Source organism: Cyphomyrmex costatus, unplaced genomic scaffold, assembly GCF_001594065.2.
Source record: "Cyphomyrmex costatus isolate MS0001 unplaced genomic scaffold, Ccosl1.0 scaffold193, whole genome shotgun sequence".
NCBI lineage: Eukaryota > Metazoa > Arthropoda > Insecta > Hymenoptera > Formicidae > Cyphomyrmex > Cyphomyrmex costatus.
The window spans coordinates 2906572-2925161 of NW_017275965.1; the positions used below are offsets into that span (position 1 = coordinate 2906572).

The 18590-nt window shown below is 32.0% G+C and overlaps 3 protein-coding genes and 1 non-coding gene across 4 annotated transcripts in view; all 4 read left to right on the forward strand.

Moving 5' to 3' along the window:
* The window catches only part of LOC108772872 (inosine triphosphate pyrophosphatase), a 1696-nt gene extending 969 nt beyond the window's left edge, over nt 1–727 (forward strand). Inside the window, exon 2 of the mRNA XM_018538516.1 lies at nt 157–727. Coding sequence (XP_018394018.1) covers nt 158–727 — 570 coding nt within the window. The 5' untranslated portion in view covers nt 157. The remainder of the gene's footprint in view (nt 1–156) is intronic.
* A 3454-nt stretch (nt 728–4181) lies between these two features.
* On the forward strand, nt 4182–12073 carry Vhdl (larval-specific very high density lipoprotein). Its single transcript, XM_018538373.1, has 16 exons — nt 4182–4197; nt 4798–4836; nt 5285–5583; nt 5665–5805; nt 5881–6057; nt 6148–6290; nt 6359–6736; nt 6998–7326; nt 7772–8391; nt 8585–9468; nt 9641–9770; nt 9835–10071; nt 10206–10559; nt 10859–11183; nt 11473–11767; nt 11857–12073. Exons 1-16 carry the CDS (start codon nt 4182–4184, stop codon nt 12041–12043), a joined length of 4554 nt encoding a protein of 1517 aa, XP_018393875.1. The 3' UTR covers nt 12044–12073.
* Nucleotides 12074–13607: 1534 nt separating this feature from the next.
* TRNAN-GUU (transfer RNA asparagine (anticodon GUU)) lies at nt 13608–13681 on the forward strand. Its single transcript has one exon. It is a non-coding gene; the product is annotated as a tRNA-Asn (tRNA).
* Nucleotides 13682–14063: 382 nt separating this feature from the next.
* Nucleotides 14064–16289, forward strand: Phb1 (prohibitin 1). Its single transcript, XM_018538420.1, has 4 exons — nt 14064–14146; nt 14546–14650; nt 14771–15192; nt 15850–16289. Exons 2-4 carry the CDS (start codon nt 14563–14565, stop codon nt 16156–16158), a joined length of 819 nt encoding a protein of 272 aa, XP_018393922.1. The 5' UTR covers nt 14064–14146; nt 14546–14562; the 3' UTR covers nt 16159–16289.
* Nucleotides 16290–18590: the final 2301 nt, after the last annotated feature.

Below are 18590 nucleotides of genomic sequence, written 5' to 3' on the forward strand. Positions count from 1 at the left end.
ATATATATATATATATATAATATATTATGCTGCCAGTTGTAGGACAATTAATCCTAGAGTGAGAAAGGATTTTTCTAACGATGTAATACTGACTAAAGAAATTTTAAAAAGTAAAATAATATACGCCATACTTAACATGTCTTAATTTTGTTGCAGAATGTCGTTACCCATAGTGTTTGTAACGGGCAACGCGAAGAAGCTGGAAGAATTCATCGCTATTTTGGGAAAAGACTTTCCTCGATGGATAACGAACAAGAAAATTGATCTGCCTGAATATCAGGGCGAAGTAGACGATATATGTCGAGACAAATGTCGAGCCGCAGCAAATCTAGTGAAGGGCCCAGTGATTATCGAAGATACATGTCTCTGCTTTAACGCGCTGAAGGGTCTTCCGGGACCTTATATCAAGTGGTTTCTCGAGAAACTGGGCCCTGAAGGTCTTCATAGGATGCTCTACGGATTTGAAGACAAATCAGCAGAAGCGGTTTGCACATTCGGTTATTGTTCTGGTGAAAGCTCTGAAGTCCATCTATTTCAAGGTCGAACTCAAGGCACCATTGTAAGTCCGCGAGGTTCCAGAGATTTCGGCTGGGACCCTTGTTTTCAGCCGCTGGACTATGACAAGACTTACGCAGAACTGCCGAAAGAAGAAAAGAACAAAATTTCTCATCGCAGCAAGGCAATAGAAAAACTAAAAGATTATTTGATAAACAATGAGAATATTTAATGTTTGTAATATATAATAAAATTACTATTATAAAAGAAACTATCATGAGATATAAGCTTCATTTTTTTCTACACTGCAAAAAAACTCCAGGTGATTGTTCTCGAGTTGATTATATTATATAGCATTTTACAAGTTTTTATATTAAACTTATAAAATTTGTCTATGCTGATTTATAACTAATTTATATTAATGCAACTATTTTTATGATTTTTTTTTAATCCTGGAGAGTGGCGAGTAGGCGTTGTTTTGTCTTCACTTTGTAATTTACACTGTGACCTATAATGTTAACGTTCGATATCCGTTCAATTTATCAAAGGTGATTCTTCGCCGAAAACAAGCATTTCGACGTCTTGTCACAGCGATAGCCGTTGGGCAGCATATGGAATGATTTGTTGACAATCTTGAAGCTACCATGAGATTAGACTCATTATTGTGACACATTCTCACGACTTAGAATCTGATAGCTAAGATAACTTTAATTTCTATACGTCATACGAATGTGTTAATTAACGACTTCCATCTTGCAAATCTTACGTGACGCAACAAATTGAAATATGAAATCATATTTTTTTTAATCATGCAGTGGTAGATATTGTTAATCATGTAAACCGATACTTTTCGTACACAAGCACTCATAATTAGAACTATAAATCACATGTACAATAATAACGATGGATTACCGCCACTGTCTAATTACTTTTCTTTACTAATAACACGATTATGGCATATTGAGTGAGTGACATTAGACTATAAATTAGTAACTTTGAAATGGTACTTACCAGTATTAATACCGAATTTAAATATGCCAGTTAAATATTGAATATTAAAATATAACATTTCTAAAATAAAATTTATTAAAGTAGAAAAATATTTTGTACACTTTAATTGTACAATATATAAAATTAATAAAAATACATATTACATATACGTATATTATATACATATTTTTATAATGTGTCACTTAAAAATTTTATTTGATGTGGAAGAAAAAGCCTATATTTTTAATCGATTTTTATATTTAACATTTATATTTAAATATAATTTTTAATTATAGTAAATCAATAATTAAATATAATTAGTTATTGATTCAATCAGAGAGTCGCATTAGCATATCTTAACATATAATACTTAAAACCCACGCGATCTTAAAATAACAACGGACTATACACATATAAATACTGGCCTAAAAAAATATATTTGAAATCAATCAGGGGAATATATATTATAATAATACTATTAGATTCATCTTTAATATAATAAAAATAATTATTCTATATATATACATTTATGACATATTTTTTGGTCAATTTAAAGTCAGTATTTTCTTAGTGAAAATATTTAAGTATTAATAATTTTCAAAATATAAGAAATTACAAAAGAGATTTTACAAATTAACTTTAAAGAATCAAATAAATACTAAATATTTACATATATTTTTCAGTTAATGTTAAATAAAATTTGCTTTTTTTCAACACAACTTTAATTCGACGCATAAGTTAAAAAGTATGTTGTAAAAAATAAGAAAGTTGCAATAAATTATGACCTCTCTCGATATTTTTATACAGAAAAAATTGAGTCCAAAGAATCTGTCAATCTATTAATAAAAGGACATTCGGTCGTTCAAAAAGACAATCAGTATAACACCGAGACAACAGATAAATATACTTATTGGTGTGTTATTATTATTACGTAAAAAGCGCTGGTAAACAGGCAATCATTTTTTGCTTTTTATCAAACTGCCAATGATTATTTAATTTATGCGATTAAGGGAAAAATTGATCAATATTATCATTGTAGAGAGCTATAATTATTCGTGATTATCTTAATTAATATAAAACATTATAAAAAGACAAGCAAGAGAACTATTAAATAGCTTTGCTACAACGTGAACGCATTAAGTAATAAAAGCGAATTTAATGATTGATAAAAAAAACTTTAATGATTAATAAAAACACACACAACACACACACACACACACACACACAACACACACACACAGAGAAATGAGCAAATCGCTTATTAGTTCCTATTGCATTAAATACATATTATCTTTTAAATATATAGTCTAAAAGATATAGTTTTAAACATATCTAAGAAGGGGGACATTCAAACCTTTTCGAAATATTTTTATTTTCTCATTATTAATTATAAAAAAGTGCAGCTTTTGATTCAAAGTAAATTTGTTATTATAGAATATTTTTTCTTTTTATTATGTTTATGTAAGTAATGTATGGAATTTCCATTAACTTTGACAAAGTGCTCGATTTTCATAAAGAAAATTTTCGTCTCTGTAAATCATTAATTTTTTTTCCTGAAGAAAATGTAGGTAAAATTTTATATTAAAAATAAAATGTGTAGTTGTGAATGAAGAAAATCATACTCATTACTTAAAAACTTTTTAAGCAATTTTTTTAAGTAATGAGTATGATTTTCTTCATTCACAACTACACATTTCATTTTTAATATAAACTGTATTTTACCTACATTTTCTTTAGAAAAAAAAATTAATGATTTACAGAACTTTATATTTTTTTAAAAACAGAAACGAGAAGAAGACATTTAAAGCTTATAAAAAAGCAAAATTGACGCAAAATTGTTGTTTATGTGATAACAAAATTAACAAAAAGTCAATCCTCAAAAAATCATCGATACATCCATGCACTATTTCCTTTATCATTTTTTATCTAATATTACAATATATCCTTTTTATTGTTTCTATGCTAACGATCACAATAACTTTTTATATATGTGACATAAAATTGTAATGCCATTCCTCTAGTAAATTATTTTAAAATTAATAATACACTTTTTATATCTTATCAAAGATTTTTCTGTTAAGCATCGTTATTTCTTTTAACACTTTTGTCCCAGCTATTTACATCTCGTCTTTGCAAAATCGACCTCTTACAAAATTTTTGGTCTTTCCAGTACTTTTCTCATTTTGTTTACACTTATTGCTTTTTTTAATCTCGTTATCGTCAAAATACCGGTCACTCGAACTACAGAAATATTTGACAATCATTCTTTTCCGGTGCATACAAATCACTGGAGAACAGTGGTGCATGTAGTGCATAGCATGTACTCAAAGATAAAATCGCGAATTGCATATGCAATTTAGACAGACAGAAACGAAGTTTTTCCTGGTGAAAAAAATGAAGTGCTGAGATGAATTATGATCAATCTGATGTACGAATTATTTTTAATATACATGCATTCGTTTTTAATGTGTAAATAGCTGCACCGGGGCTTCTTGACCCCAAAAGAGTTATCTCCTTGATTATACCGGTATGATCCTTTTTTCTCTTTCTCTCCGTAACATGTAACACCCTTTCATCGCAGGGTTATCGCGTTGCTTGCACTTTTGCATTTTACCGGCAATTGGAGAATTTTGCGCCTTATAAAAGCAGGAGAATCTCGCGTACGCTATCAGTCTTACATCAGGGGCCACGCTATGATGAATGCCCTTACTGGTAAGTCGCCACCGAATGCGAAGAAGTGTTTTTGTGCCTACCGTACCTATTTCAAGGTATCTATCATAGAACATGTCGGAATGAATTCCGATCGGAATTAATCCATTTTCCCTAGAAAACACAATAGAAAGTATCTAAGGAATAATTGGATAATTCCGACTTGTTTCATGATAAGTACCTGAATTAACCGATTTCGCGAGTTGCACTCCGACGGAGTTTACCTCTTTTTTTGCAACTTGACAAGTTCAATATGTATAATATACTTATGAGAACAAATGCCTTGTCCAGTTTTACATCAATCTGATTGTCACTAGTTTTACTTTTCTCAAATTACAAAACATTTCAACTTCATATTTCTGAAAACATCTCAAAGGAGAAAGAAAAGATTTTTATGATTTGTGAATTCTGATAAAGAAGTATCTATCTGAGAAAGTGTAATTGACTTCGTATAGCGTTTTCAAATATATATTAAAATTTTATAATTACCTAATCAATATTAATTTAAATTTAATATTTTCTTTTAACTTAATTTTTTCTTCACAGGTCTTAAATATTTTTAATACGTTATATTATGTGTATGTAATGAAATTATGTTTTTAGTATTTCTGCTGTGCCTAACGGCCGCATATGCGGTACCAGGTAAGAATTTAAATGTATATTTTCTTATTTTACTTTTCTTATTTAATAAAACACTAAAAAAATATTGCCAATAAATTGGTATAAGCAAGTTGTATTCTAAATAATTAATATTACATTTTAATAATAGTTAGGTCATTTCTTCGGGAAAATTAAATTATTTTGCGTATCTATTAATTCGCGCTATATTGTGGACCATAAATGATAATAATTCAATGAACACTTTAATGATTTATTAAATGTAAAATTATTTTGACGTCTTTTTTTTTTTTTTTTTCAAAGTCACGGATTATTATGTAATATTTAACAATGGATAAAACAATACTTGCTTCAATTGACAAATAAGTATTGTAATAATATAATTCAAAACAGAATACAATTAATAATATAGACGTAACATTATAATGGACAAATATTTTGTGATAATTTATATCGATATATAATATTTCAGTGCACTTTCCTGCTGAGAAAACAGTTATTTACAATTACTATGCGGACGTAAAAGCTGGGACTGATGAGCCAGCGCAATATGTCTCACAGTTTGCTCTTACTGGACAACTTCACGTAAAAAAGGATGTCAGCGATCCGACGTTAAATAATGCTTATTACATCAAATTAAACAACTTAAAGTATGGCATGTACAATGGCATGGTCGTGCATCACCAGCCGATCGAAATTCTCCATGAACTCGGAGAAGCCGCACAGCAAATTCAAGAACCATTCGTGATCGTTTATGACGAATATGGCAAAGTAAATGTCTGAATTTCTAATCTGTCAATTTAACATAAAAATTATTCACGAAAGACGAGTGACTCGAACATTTGATTTCAGTTCCAGGGGATCAAAATACCAGAAACTGAGAGCGGTTGGTCGAAGAACATCAAGCAAGGTATCGCCTCGATGTTGCAACTGGATCTGACTCACATTCAAGTGCAAACCCCAATGAAGTCGCATAGTTTCATCACGCAAGAGGTAGGTAACGACTGATGGGAACATCCAGCAAAAGCGCGTCTGTTTCAAAATGTTCTCTTTGGTTGTTACCACTAGAATACCATCCATGGTACCTGTCAAGTCGCTTACGATGTCCACCCGAAAAATTTGACGAATTCAGAGAACACCAACGTCTTCGTAGTCACGAAAATGCATGATTTGAGAAACTGCAGTCATTTCGTTCAACGTGTCTTCGATTACTTCGAATGCGAGAAGTGTCACATGGAGTCTGTGGTAAATTTCTATCACTTTGTCTGTTAAACATTTATTTAAATTCTGGCTAAACTCTGGATTATAATTAATTAATTTTTTTTTTAATTTCAGGATGATATGACTACTTTTGCCAGAAGAGTCTTTGAGATCAAACAGCAGGACAATGACATTCTCATCGAACGCCTAGTTGCTTACTCATCTATCAATTATTTCCCTTATAATAGCCGATCTGAATCTCACTATCTCTTGACCAAGTAATTATATCGATAATTATCATACAATTGCGCTGATACGATCCTGCTAATTTTATTCATTATTTCAGTACTACTTTAGACCTACATTCCGTGGTATCAATGACAGAAGTTCCTGTGTTGGCTGTGAATGTTCAGAACGTACCTATTATTCGCGACATCACTTTCAACAAACCGTTGGGAAATTACGCTCTTCATGCTGCTGAAGATCTTACTCACGGTCGACATATTGTGAAATTGGATGCGCTTATCCCTAAACTTAAAAAGATGTTGGTCGAAGCTACTGACTACCTCGAAGAAAATCATTTGGAGGCCAGAGAACCCGAATGGAAGCACGGACAAACCATCAACAGACTACAGTTCACTATGAGCTACATGGATCTAGGTTCATTGGAGCAAGTTTACAACGCTATTCAGGATTCAAAGACGCCTAAGGAAGACACGATGAAGTGAGTAATGTATGATTATCTCTTATCCCATGGAATCAATTGCCCTTATAGAAATTCAATTTATAATATTAAAAAAAAGATAATAATTAATTGTAATACTTATTTTAAGTAAGTAATTAATTGCTATCTTTCAGTATTAAATTGTTGTAAGGACAGCATTAGAATTAAGAAAATGATTTGCTCTAATTTTCTTTTGAAGAAATTTAATTTGCACGTTTTGGTCTGGTGCGACAAATTAAAATCATAACTATGATTTTAAAGGAACATCTTCTTGCGAATGATTCCAACTGTGGGCACGACCGCTGCTTGCCATTTCGTACGCAATGTTGTTCGTAAGCACAAAGTGAGCGATAATACTGCTGTCGATATGTTGAGAAAAATGCCGATGCATGTCAAAGTACCATCTGAGAGATTACTTCTGGAAATGGAAGACCTGTTGAAATTAGGTAGCACTGTGTCACCGCAAGTTAGAAAAGCCAGCATCCTTTGTTTCTCCATTTTGATTCGCAAGACGTTCATACATCAGCAGAGTGACATCGTCAACCCCCTTCTTGAAAGATATCTTCACCGTTTCTTCGATCATATCAAGAGTAAGCATTGTATTGTATTAAATATTAGAAATACGCAGTGAATCTTTTACATGATTAAGCACGAATATTTATTTAAAATGAATTTTATCATCCGCGTGGATCTAATATATTTCTAATCCTTTTATTTAATTTAATTATTTCTGATCGTTTGAAGCCACTACAGGAGTAGCACGTTTAAGTAAGGAATACCTAACTAATTCGATTGTTTATATTACTTTTATAAAAATAAATATATTAGATATAATAAAAAAAAATTTTTAATGTCAGATATTAAGGGACATAACAATACTAATAAAATGTATCTCTATTAATAAAAAAAGTTATAAACAATGAAAAAAGCATTAGAAAAGCATTAGAAACAAATCTGGATAATCATACCCAGAGTAGCACCGAAGGGTCAATAATGTACACGTTGATCACAGAATTCTTTTTGCAAATGTTTCAGACGACCAATCATACGAAATGAAAGTGATATATCTCATGGCGATGAAAAACGTGCAAGTGGGTAACATTGAGAAGCTGTTGGAGCCAATTATCCGTGGTGAAGTTATGATATCCGAGCACCCACATCATATTCGCGCTCAAGCAATCTGGGCCATCAAGAAGACAGTTTCTGATAAAATCGAGTACACTCACAACCTGCTCTGGCCTATTCTCACTGATGTCACTCAACCGTTAACTATCAGGATTGTCGCCTATGAGATTTTGATGAGCCAGATGCCGAACATGCAACGTATCATGAATATCTATTGGCTCATGACACAGGAGCCGAACAATCATCTGTATAACTATCATTTGACTACTCTGAAAGGTCTCGCTAATTCCGTGGATCCTTGCCTCACGCCAATTCGTGAAATGGCTAGGAAGGTTTTGCGCTTCACAAGAGTCAGACCGGTCACCACTCAACTATCGTCTAAACAGTTTGTCGATTATACAGATCCTATGTACGAATTTGGTGAATCCTGGAATACCGCCTGGATTCTCGATGAATCGACCGGGATGCCGTATGCTGGATACTTCCAATATCACAACTCACTCGCTCGTAAACCTGTCGATAGAATGGGCGTAAGTAAATATATCAACTCACAGTATAAATTTTATAATATACATGAAAGACTGACATATCTCAAAAGTATTTAGAAAGAAAAACATATATTGTATATATTTTTCGATTATATTTATGTATTTCTACAGAATTTAGAATATGATGTGCAAACAATATACAATATATTTATAGATTTATATAAATTCTTTTCAGATCTACTGGACCTCCTATGGCTTGGATGAGATCATGAAAGTAGTCAAGAAGGAATTAGTCGGCACCTCAGTAGAAAACCTCACCAATAAGAACGTGCAAAACATCTTGATTCGCGCTGCACAGGACATGCCGATGAAGAAACCTGTTCACTTAGATATCTGCATTACGCTGAACGGTCTTGTTGTCCTGTTCAATCACTATGATCAGAATACTTTCAAAAATATGTTCGACGACACATATCAAGCGCTGAAGCAAACAGTTGTCGGCAATATCCAGGAAATCTTATACGATACCCTTTATCAGATGCAATTGCCCACCGACATGGGCTTGCAGGGAGTTTTCAATACCAAGATGCCTCAGCTATGGTCGTTCAAGTTTAACAACATTCACACCGAACTCAAGAAGCCGTCAGTGAACTTGAAGTTTGATGTTGACACTCGCGTCTGGAGGCACGGTGAATATGTCATGTCGATTTACAACCCGATCGTCGATGTTTGGCACTCAGTTCGTCGCGCCACTGTCCAAGACATTAGCTTGCCCATGCAAATGGACATCGGTTACAATCACGAGGCGAGAAGTCTCAAAATCACTATGCCGAGATTGCCTATCACTAAACAGTCAATTACTGGAATACGATCCTACTCGAAGAACTTGGTAACCATCACCGAAGACGAGCAAGACGTTCTCAAGACCTGCTGCGCTGACTGTCAGCATCACGAGGTCGTTACTACCGGCAAGAGAAAGAATCATCATGTTACCGTGGATTCTAAGGACATGGGTCTTAAATACAGCATGTTAGTATTCGATTGCGAGAATGAGATCACTCAAATGACTAATGCCGAGGAATGGCAGCGTGTACTTTCTGCGGAACATAAGAACACTTGGTAAGTAATAAATTAGAGTGCGATATAATCTAATTGAATAGATACCTGTCGCTTCTGATTGTCGCGACAATCCCTTTATTGGAAAGACATAAAAAAACATAATTTTCAAATAAATCAAATTATCAATGTAACTTTTTAATAAAAGAATTATTAATTGCCATTTTTTTATTAGGAACTCAAAACTACTCCAATACTACATGGGCATTCGTCAAAGAATGATGAATGAGTACGCCCTACCGAAAATGGGTAACTGTGGAACACTATTGAAGATGGAACCCAGCATTGTCTATCCTACATCGCATGTAAGTAGTTAAAAATATAGAGCTGAAAAAATTTGACAATTTTTTTCATTTTCTCTTTTTCCAGGTCGATTTGAACATAAGAGTCAATGTGGAGGATGTCGATCACATTCATGAAAAGATGCACACTCTTAGCAGCAATAAAATCAACGTACGTGCTACCCTCGACGCTAAAGCAGCTTCCACAAACGAATCCATTCGTTCGTGGGACATGAACGTGAACATTGACTTGTCTCCGGGACACTTAGTAAACAATTTCAAAGTTCAGATGACGAGACAGACTCCAGGAGAAAAGAATTTGAAGGTACGTCTAACTTATCTTAAATTAATTGCATTAATTCTAAAATAGATTTATTTATTAAAAATTACAAATAAATGAAAAACTCAAAAAAGTCATACCATATCGATTATAAATAACTTTTTTGCTTCTACCTTTAGATCTGCGTAGACGCTCAGAAAAACTATCCAGTCGTCGAAAAAGATCTCTTGAAGATCGACACCACTAAAGATCAAGAGACCAACAACAAGATTTCCATCACAGCAGGATTTACAGATGACGATAAGTGTGTCCGTGACGATATGTCGATTGTAATGACTCTTAAAGGCGAGATGACAGAAGAACAGAAGAGGCAAATGACGCGCAATAATATACATGATGCTTGCGTTAGAGACACCCAAAACCTGCAATTCCAGAACAAGCAAGGCCATATTCCTAAAACTATGAATTGCATCCGCGAAACTTTACAATACACGACCCTGAAGAAGTACACCATTAATGCGACGTACAAAAAGGTAAGATGAGATGAATAAATTAATTATTCATAACACAATTTCCTTTTTTTAAATAATTTGATATAATTTGAAAATATAATAATACATAAAGAACACTTAAGAGTATTTTAAGTAAGACACTTACAATTGGCTCCCTAAAATTCTTTAAACGTCTCTTAAATATGTTTAAAACAATTAGTTATATGCTTGTAAGTATAATAACATAAAAACTTGGAAAAGATTAAAAATTAATATCTTCAATCATATAGATGTGGTTCTCAATCAGGTATAATAAGTAAAGAAATGTGGTTCTTTTTCAGGTACCAGTACAGGTACTCTCGTATTTTACTATGATTGAAGATTACATTCGCGCATCGCATTTATCGTACGTAAGGTATCTCATGGACCGTGTTGAAAGCGGCAACGCGAAGATTATGATCGAGTATTCCTCCGATCTGAGTCACCTCAATGCAACCGTCGTTACTCCGGTTAACGGATACGAATACGTCCAAGTTCCCTTACAACAACATCTCTTCGAGGGCATGGTTATGGACAGACAAGTGTCGCACGCACAATGGCACTCCCTCATGGACAATTCTCGTTTCTCCGTAGGTGTTATGCATAAACTGATGCAAGACCAGATTAGTAAGTCGTTCTTCTCAAATAAATTTTTTTTTACGTAAATATTAATGAAATGACATAACTTCTCCAATGAAAAAAATTCTTACGATAAGATAAAGAACCTAATATCGAAATTTAATATTGAAATGGCTAATTTAATATTGAAAGACAATGATTAATTACTTATTTTGAGTATTAAAAGTACTATTATTCAATGCTTATAATAAGTAATTAACCATTATACCTTCTAGTATTAAACTTCAGTAAGGAAAATTGAAGCAACATAATTTTATTGAATATCTTTCTCTTGCAGAGATCTGTACTGTCTATCCACAAGCAACGGTCACCTTGGATGAGGGTGTGATTCCATTTGTAATGTTCGATAAATGGACCCTTATATCCGCTGACCACATCGATCGAACATTTGCCATTTTCGTGAAATCTGTGCAAGGTACCAAGCTAGCCGTGAAGATGTATGTTGCCGATCACGAAATGGAGATTTTACCAAACGAGTTCAATACCGTCGTTATGGTTGATGGCAATGTAGTCAATCAGCATGAGAAAGGAATCGTAATACCGAAAGACGAACCGAAGTCTTACGCGTTAAGGTAAGTGCGACAATTAATCGATCAGATATATATAAAATTTTTTTTAAATTGGTCATATAAAAATATATAAATACAACTTCCGCTTGCAGACTCACAGAGAGCTACAATCATCTTATGATCCAATCTCAACGCGTACCGGTAATGATGATGTGGACCCCCGACAGCGTGTCTGTGATGCTGGATACTACTCTGCAAGGTCATGTGACCGGTGTGTGCGGACACATGGATGGCACGCATAAAGAGAAACTTCCTAAGATTTACACCATGAATCTTTAATTATATAATAATAATCTAACTATATCTATATCTAATTGTATAATAATAATATAATTTGAATTTAAAAAATAGAATTTTTCTCAAATTTAAGACTAAAAACTGAGTACCGTTTTAAATAATCATAAGTTTAGAGCAAAATTATTATTGTTATTCTATTTCTTATGATACTAACAAAATACAGTGATGATAGCGTAGGAAAGAAAGAGAAGTAATACACAATAAACTTTTAATTTTTAATTATCTATATTAATTTTATTATCCTTCTCCCTTCTAAAAATCATACTTAACGTTAGTGGTAGTAAATTATTACTGTTATCGTATTTTTCTAGGAGTCAATAAAATAACTGACATGACTCATTTAAAAGAAAAAAATATAAGATAGATTCTATAGGAACATTATTTAAAGATATTATTTATACTAGAAAGTATAACATTATTTATTTAGGAACATATTATTTAAAATATGAAATAAGAAAAATATATATTTTAAATAATCCAAAACAAAATAGTTTTTTATGATTTTGTTTATTCAAATGTACATTAATTAGTATTTTACGCATTTTGCAATAACAATATTATACATTATTATATTACATATATAAAGAATAAAGAAATATAAAAGATTACACAAATATAAGACTACATACAGAAACATATATATAGATGCTCCTCGATCATTTTCTGTATGTTGTATGTAGTTTATTATTTCGAAATCCTTGGAATTTAAAAGTCAGAAATAAATAACTGTGTAACAACTAAAAACACTGAAGCATAAAACAAAACAAGGTATTTTAATTCTGCTAATTCGTAAAAGTCGTCGCGAGCATAGGTAAGTAACAGAACACCGTCATGTCATTGCCACTTCACAATATACTGTAGGTTTGTATTTTTTTATACAATATATATGTTTCAATAAAAAGAAAAGCTAAATCCAATCGAAATTAACCAAAAATAAAAATTTATTTAAAATATATATGTATTTATAATTATATACTTTTTTTTCTTTTTTCCATTTATAAAGAAAATTAGAAAATGAATCATGTCAAAAATTATTTAAAGTAATAAACACTAAATAGCTATTTTAAATATAATATACAATATTTTAAATAATATTATTATGTTAAATACGAATGACACCTGCATTTCTCATTTTTAAAGAAAAGAAAATGTCATAGATAACTTTTTGAAAACTTGTCAATTGTATCACCGTATAGCTTTTTATATACATAAATCAACATTAATCAAACACACAAAATTTTACTTATTTTGCATATTTTACATATATTAAAAATACCGTATCAGCTATAATGTGTAAAATATATGTTGATAAATAAATGTTAAAGCAATAATTAAACATCAATATTTAATATTGTTAATAATATCGTCATAAATAATTGAATTATTAATATTGTTAATAATCATAAATTATTGTCAATATCATAAAGTATTGTCAATAATCATAACTTATTGTTAATAACCATAATTATCATCAATAATTATAAAAATAAACAATTTTCTTTTATTTTTTCCTTATATAGAATATGATAGCAAAAACTTTTGAATTGCCTCCGTGGCGCAATCGGCTAGCGCGTTCGGCTGTTAACCGAAAGGTTGGTGGTTCGAGCCCACCCGGGGGCGTTATTTTTTTTCATCGTAACTTTATAATGCATTTATAATATTTTGGACGATAACCTTACTCGTAAAATGAGATAATAATAAGCTCTTATCAAGTAACATGTAGTTAAAATTGGCAATCAAATAATTTTAATCAAAATTTTGCAAGGTACCAGCAAGGTTCCGTTATGTATACATATAATTTACAAAAACAATAATCACAATAATCTCAAAAAAATATAACATGCTTGTATTATATAATAATGCAATCGTTTATGTTTATAAATTATTTTCACACTAGCAGATGTATTTATGCAATTAATATTTAAAATTACCGCGCAAAGTACGTCACATTGCCATCATCAAAGATTGTGGCGCTCATGTAGCTTTCCAATTATCACGGACTCCATTGGGATTGCACCATTTTCCTCTTACCGACTTCACGCGAGAAGAAAATCGAATATTTCAACCGAAGTCACGATTTATTACGTAAGAATTGATTGTTTTTATTATAAGCACTGGCAATTACTATCAATTTCAATTTAATTCCATGTTTATATGACATAAAGAGATGGACACTGATTAGATCGTCTAACAAAAGGGTTCAGTTCCACCGGTCGAGATGCACTCATTGCCGCTTCATTTCGGAAATATAAAATAATAGATAGTTATACAGTGCCATAATTAAAAAATCTTTAATACATTTATTATTTTCATTTCCTTGTTTTTCCTGTTTTTCTTTGCTAATGATACACTTATTTCAAATATATTTTTCTCAATATTTTAGGTTAGAATAGTATCACGATTATTAGGAATTTACTATGATAATATATGACAGATTTCATCATCCCCATTTTAACGTATTATATAATATTTCATGTTTTGTAGATAGCATACATTTGATCATGGCAGCACAATTTTTTAATCGATTGGGTCAACTCGGCCTAGGTATAGCACTTGCTGGTGGTGTTGTTAACTCTGCATTGTATAATGGTATGATATCTTATTTCTGTATCATAATCAGTTAGATCATTTTCTTTAATTAATATATAATTTTCTTAAATTAATGTATTAATATATTAATACTAATTAATATACTAATATATTTTTTAGTTGACGGTGGTCACAGGGCAGTTATATTCGACAGATTCGCAGGTATAAAAAATACCGTGATTGGAGAAGGAACACACTTCTTTATTCCTTGGGTGCAAAAACCAATTATTTTTGATATTCGTTCACGTCCGAGAAATGTTCCTGTTATTACTGGGAGCAAGGATTTACAGAATGTAAATATCACTCTTCGTATCCTCTTCAGGCCTGTACCAGATTCGTTGCCTAAGATATATACGATACTTGGTGTTGACTATGATGAAAGAGTACTACCTTCTATCACTACTGAAGTATTGAAAGCCGTTGTTGCACAGTTCGATGCTGGTGAACTAATTACACAAAGAGAAATTGTATCTCAAAAGGTCAGCGAAGATTTAACAGAAAGAGCTGCACAGTTTGGAATTATTTTGGATGATATTTCTCTTGTAAGTACATTTATTATCAGATAACAAAAAAGTTTTACTGTTTTTCCTGAGTTATAAACTTTAATGTATGTGACGTGAAAGATTTGACAAATTATGTTACGATATCAGTGATATTAAAAATAAGACTCCAGAACATATTTCTATTTATCTACTTATATATAGAAAATTGAAAAGGAAATATTTATAACATTGTGAAAATTGACCTGAAAATAAGCACTCCAATGTCAATTAATCATTCTTGTATGCTATATTAATTTAAACTAAAAACAATAGCTGTGCAAACAGTCTAAAGGTATGCTAGGCTTTCGGAAAAGACACAGCCTTTTAAGTTTAAACTTATATAGCACACAAATACGAATAACTAAGCTTGAAGGATTTGGTTTTGGATTAATTTTTATTATGTTATGACAATTTCATTCCAATTTTCTGTATACAAATAGATTCTGCAGTATATCTTGTTTTCAGTGTCACTAGTATTTGTAACACAATCTGTCAGATCTTTGGAATTACATACCATACATTAAACTTTGTAATTTTGAAAAACCAAAACTTTTTTGGTCACTTGATATATACATTGTGTTATGACGAAAATATGTATATGAACGATGTATACAATCAACACATAGATTATCATTATTTCTTTTAAAATTCTTTCAGACACATTTAACATTTGGTAAAGAGTTTACTCAGGCAGTAGAATTAAAACAAGTGGCGCAACAAGACGCGGAGAAAGCCCGTTTCTTAGTAGAAAAAGCCGAACAGCAGAAGAAAGCGGCTGTTATTAGTGCTGAGGGTGACGCCCAGGCTGCGAGTTTACTAGCGAAATCTCTAGCTGAAGCAGGAGAAGGTTTGGTTGAACTTAGAAAGATCGAAGCCGCGGAAGATATCGCGCATAATTTATCCAAGTCTCGTCAAGTGGCGTATTTGCCAACGGGTTTAAATATGTTGCTTAATATGCCGCAGTAAAATAAACGAATTGTTACATGTATTTTTACATGAATTGTGCATTTATATTATGAGAAGTTTATCGCTGTAATAGAATGAGAGAGAGAGAGTGTGTAAAAAAAATATAGTCTTATGATAAAAACTTCCTTGTAGGCTGCATAGCAGGAGTATATAGTATTTTATAACATTTAAATAGTTTAATTACTTTAATTGGTGAATTTACGCCATTTTATAAATATATTACGTCCTTATACTGTTTAGTTATTGAAAACTTCAGTGTATTAACATTCATATAGTCCTTTAATATCTACAACTTATAGAATATTTGGAAAATTGGGAGAAATTATCTATATATTGATTGATACTTTATATACTTAAAAGAAATAGTTTTTCATATAGTAAGTATGTAAAATTAACAGAAAAACGAGAAATGCATTTATTGCATATACATTCACGCTCTAGACTCGTATTGAAAATGAAATTATAATTGTTTAACGAGTCAACTAAATTGAATTTATTTTATGTGTGTGATTTAAGCTCATTTTTGATCATCATGTGAATAATCGTTATTTTGTCGTATATATATTTTTATTCGATCATTTTTTTTATATCTGATAAAACAAAAAATCAAGTTACGAATCTAATTTCGCACTCTCAGAAGTGTCGACATGTACTTTTTAAATCCGCGATAACGAAAGATTTTAGATCGGTAGGTGATCCGACCTGTTCGTTCCGGACGATCCCTTCGAACGAATCATCCGATGGATAGCCATGATCAATCAGGAAGTCGAAATTGGTGGAAGATTATCTCGGTCGGGGTGCTCGCATCTCGCCTCTGTCGGCACAAACTGTTAATAGAGAAAACAATCCATCATAATTTGGCGATCGTTGCGGGGTGCCTTTAGCATGGTGGTCCACTATATAAAAATATAAAATATATACGGTGATTTCGGTTGCACTTACATGTGTTTCGGTTACCGGTTATTAATATTAGGATAAAATTATTGTGTGCCTTACGACGGGAGCAAATAATTAACAGATTGATTCATTTTGTTAAATCTCGGATATTGTAGAATATTTCAACATTTAGCTTTTTTAGAATTCTTTTTGAGAAAAAATTTTTCACTACAATAATATTATTATTGTTCCAATATATATAACTTGTAAATTTTTATTTGTTTTGATGTTAAAGTTACAGAGAAGTCTAGCAATGTTGATTCGTGCAATATTGATTTAAAAATAAATCCCATCTTTCTGATTTTCAAAGATGCTGAACACTGTATCATGACGCAGTATGCATCGTTTGCTTCACGGTTGTGCCGCGCACGATAATAATATAATATAATTTCCGCGAATAGAGAGAAGTATAAGTGAGAAGGAGAGAGAGAGAGAAAGACAGAAGGAAGCACCAAGGAGGGTTCGCGGTGGCAGCAGCACGGGGCAAGAGCAGATTAGCGTGAATAATGAAGACACGACCCCGTGAAAGCCTAAGCGGGTCTCCTTAAGTCTGTTCCTTCGAGTAGAAGCCGAAGCTGGAAAGGGAGGATGCCGAGGAAGGACGGGAGGAAGGTGGAGCGGACAGAAAGGAGGTAGAAGCAGTTAATTACTCCTCCCATCCACGGGATAACGACTTCCCCTTATTTGTCGAGAGGCGCAAACAGCCAACCCTCTGCAAAATCCCTTGCCAAGACGCTTTCTCCAGTGTATACGCGTACATTTGACTTTATGTATACATATATACCTGTATCATTCCATGTATATGTATCTATATACATGCATGTAGGTAGACAGGACCAAGGCCCACCCGGTCCATCTCGGAATACCCATTTCGTATACATCCTCGATCGATCGGTCAGAATTTCGCGAGGGGATAAGCTTGCCTCGTTAAATCGAAGATGCAAATCTTAGCTCAAGATAAATTGAATTTAGGGCAGCAGTAAGATAATCGGAATACAAAACGTTTTTACTCGAAAAATCTTTAAGGGAGTTTAAGATCTAAACACGTGACGAGATAATTATCCGGAATGATAATTAAAAAGCGAGATCGTGTCATCTATTGAATTTCTCGAGTTGTTTTGAGTGAGATATATGTTTATCTAAATCCTATTAAATTGGATAGGTCTATTGGACTCGCTCAATTATAAATCTGTCAAAAATGTCAAACAATTCAATTTTTTTATATCTGTAAATGTGGATTATTTTTATTAAGATATACTTATTTATCATATATAAAATAGCTTTTTTATCATATATAAAATAACGAAACCTTTGCCATGACAAATGTAACGACATTATATTATCAACAGTTATAAAATATTAGTATTTATTCTTTTTTATACTTTTTATTGTTTTATATTTGAATTATGTCATTTTGATTCTTTAAAATTAATTAATGCCTTTTAAGTAACATAAATTAAATGGTTCCTACAGACTCAGCGTCAGTAGCCGTTACA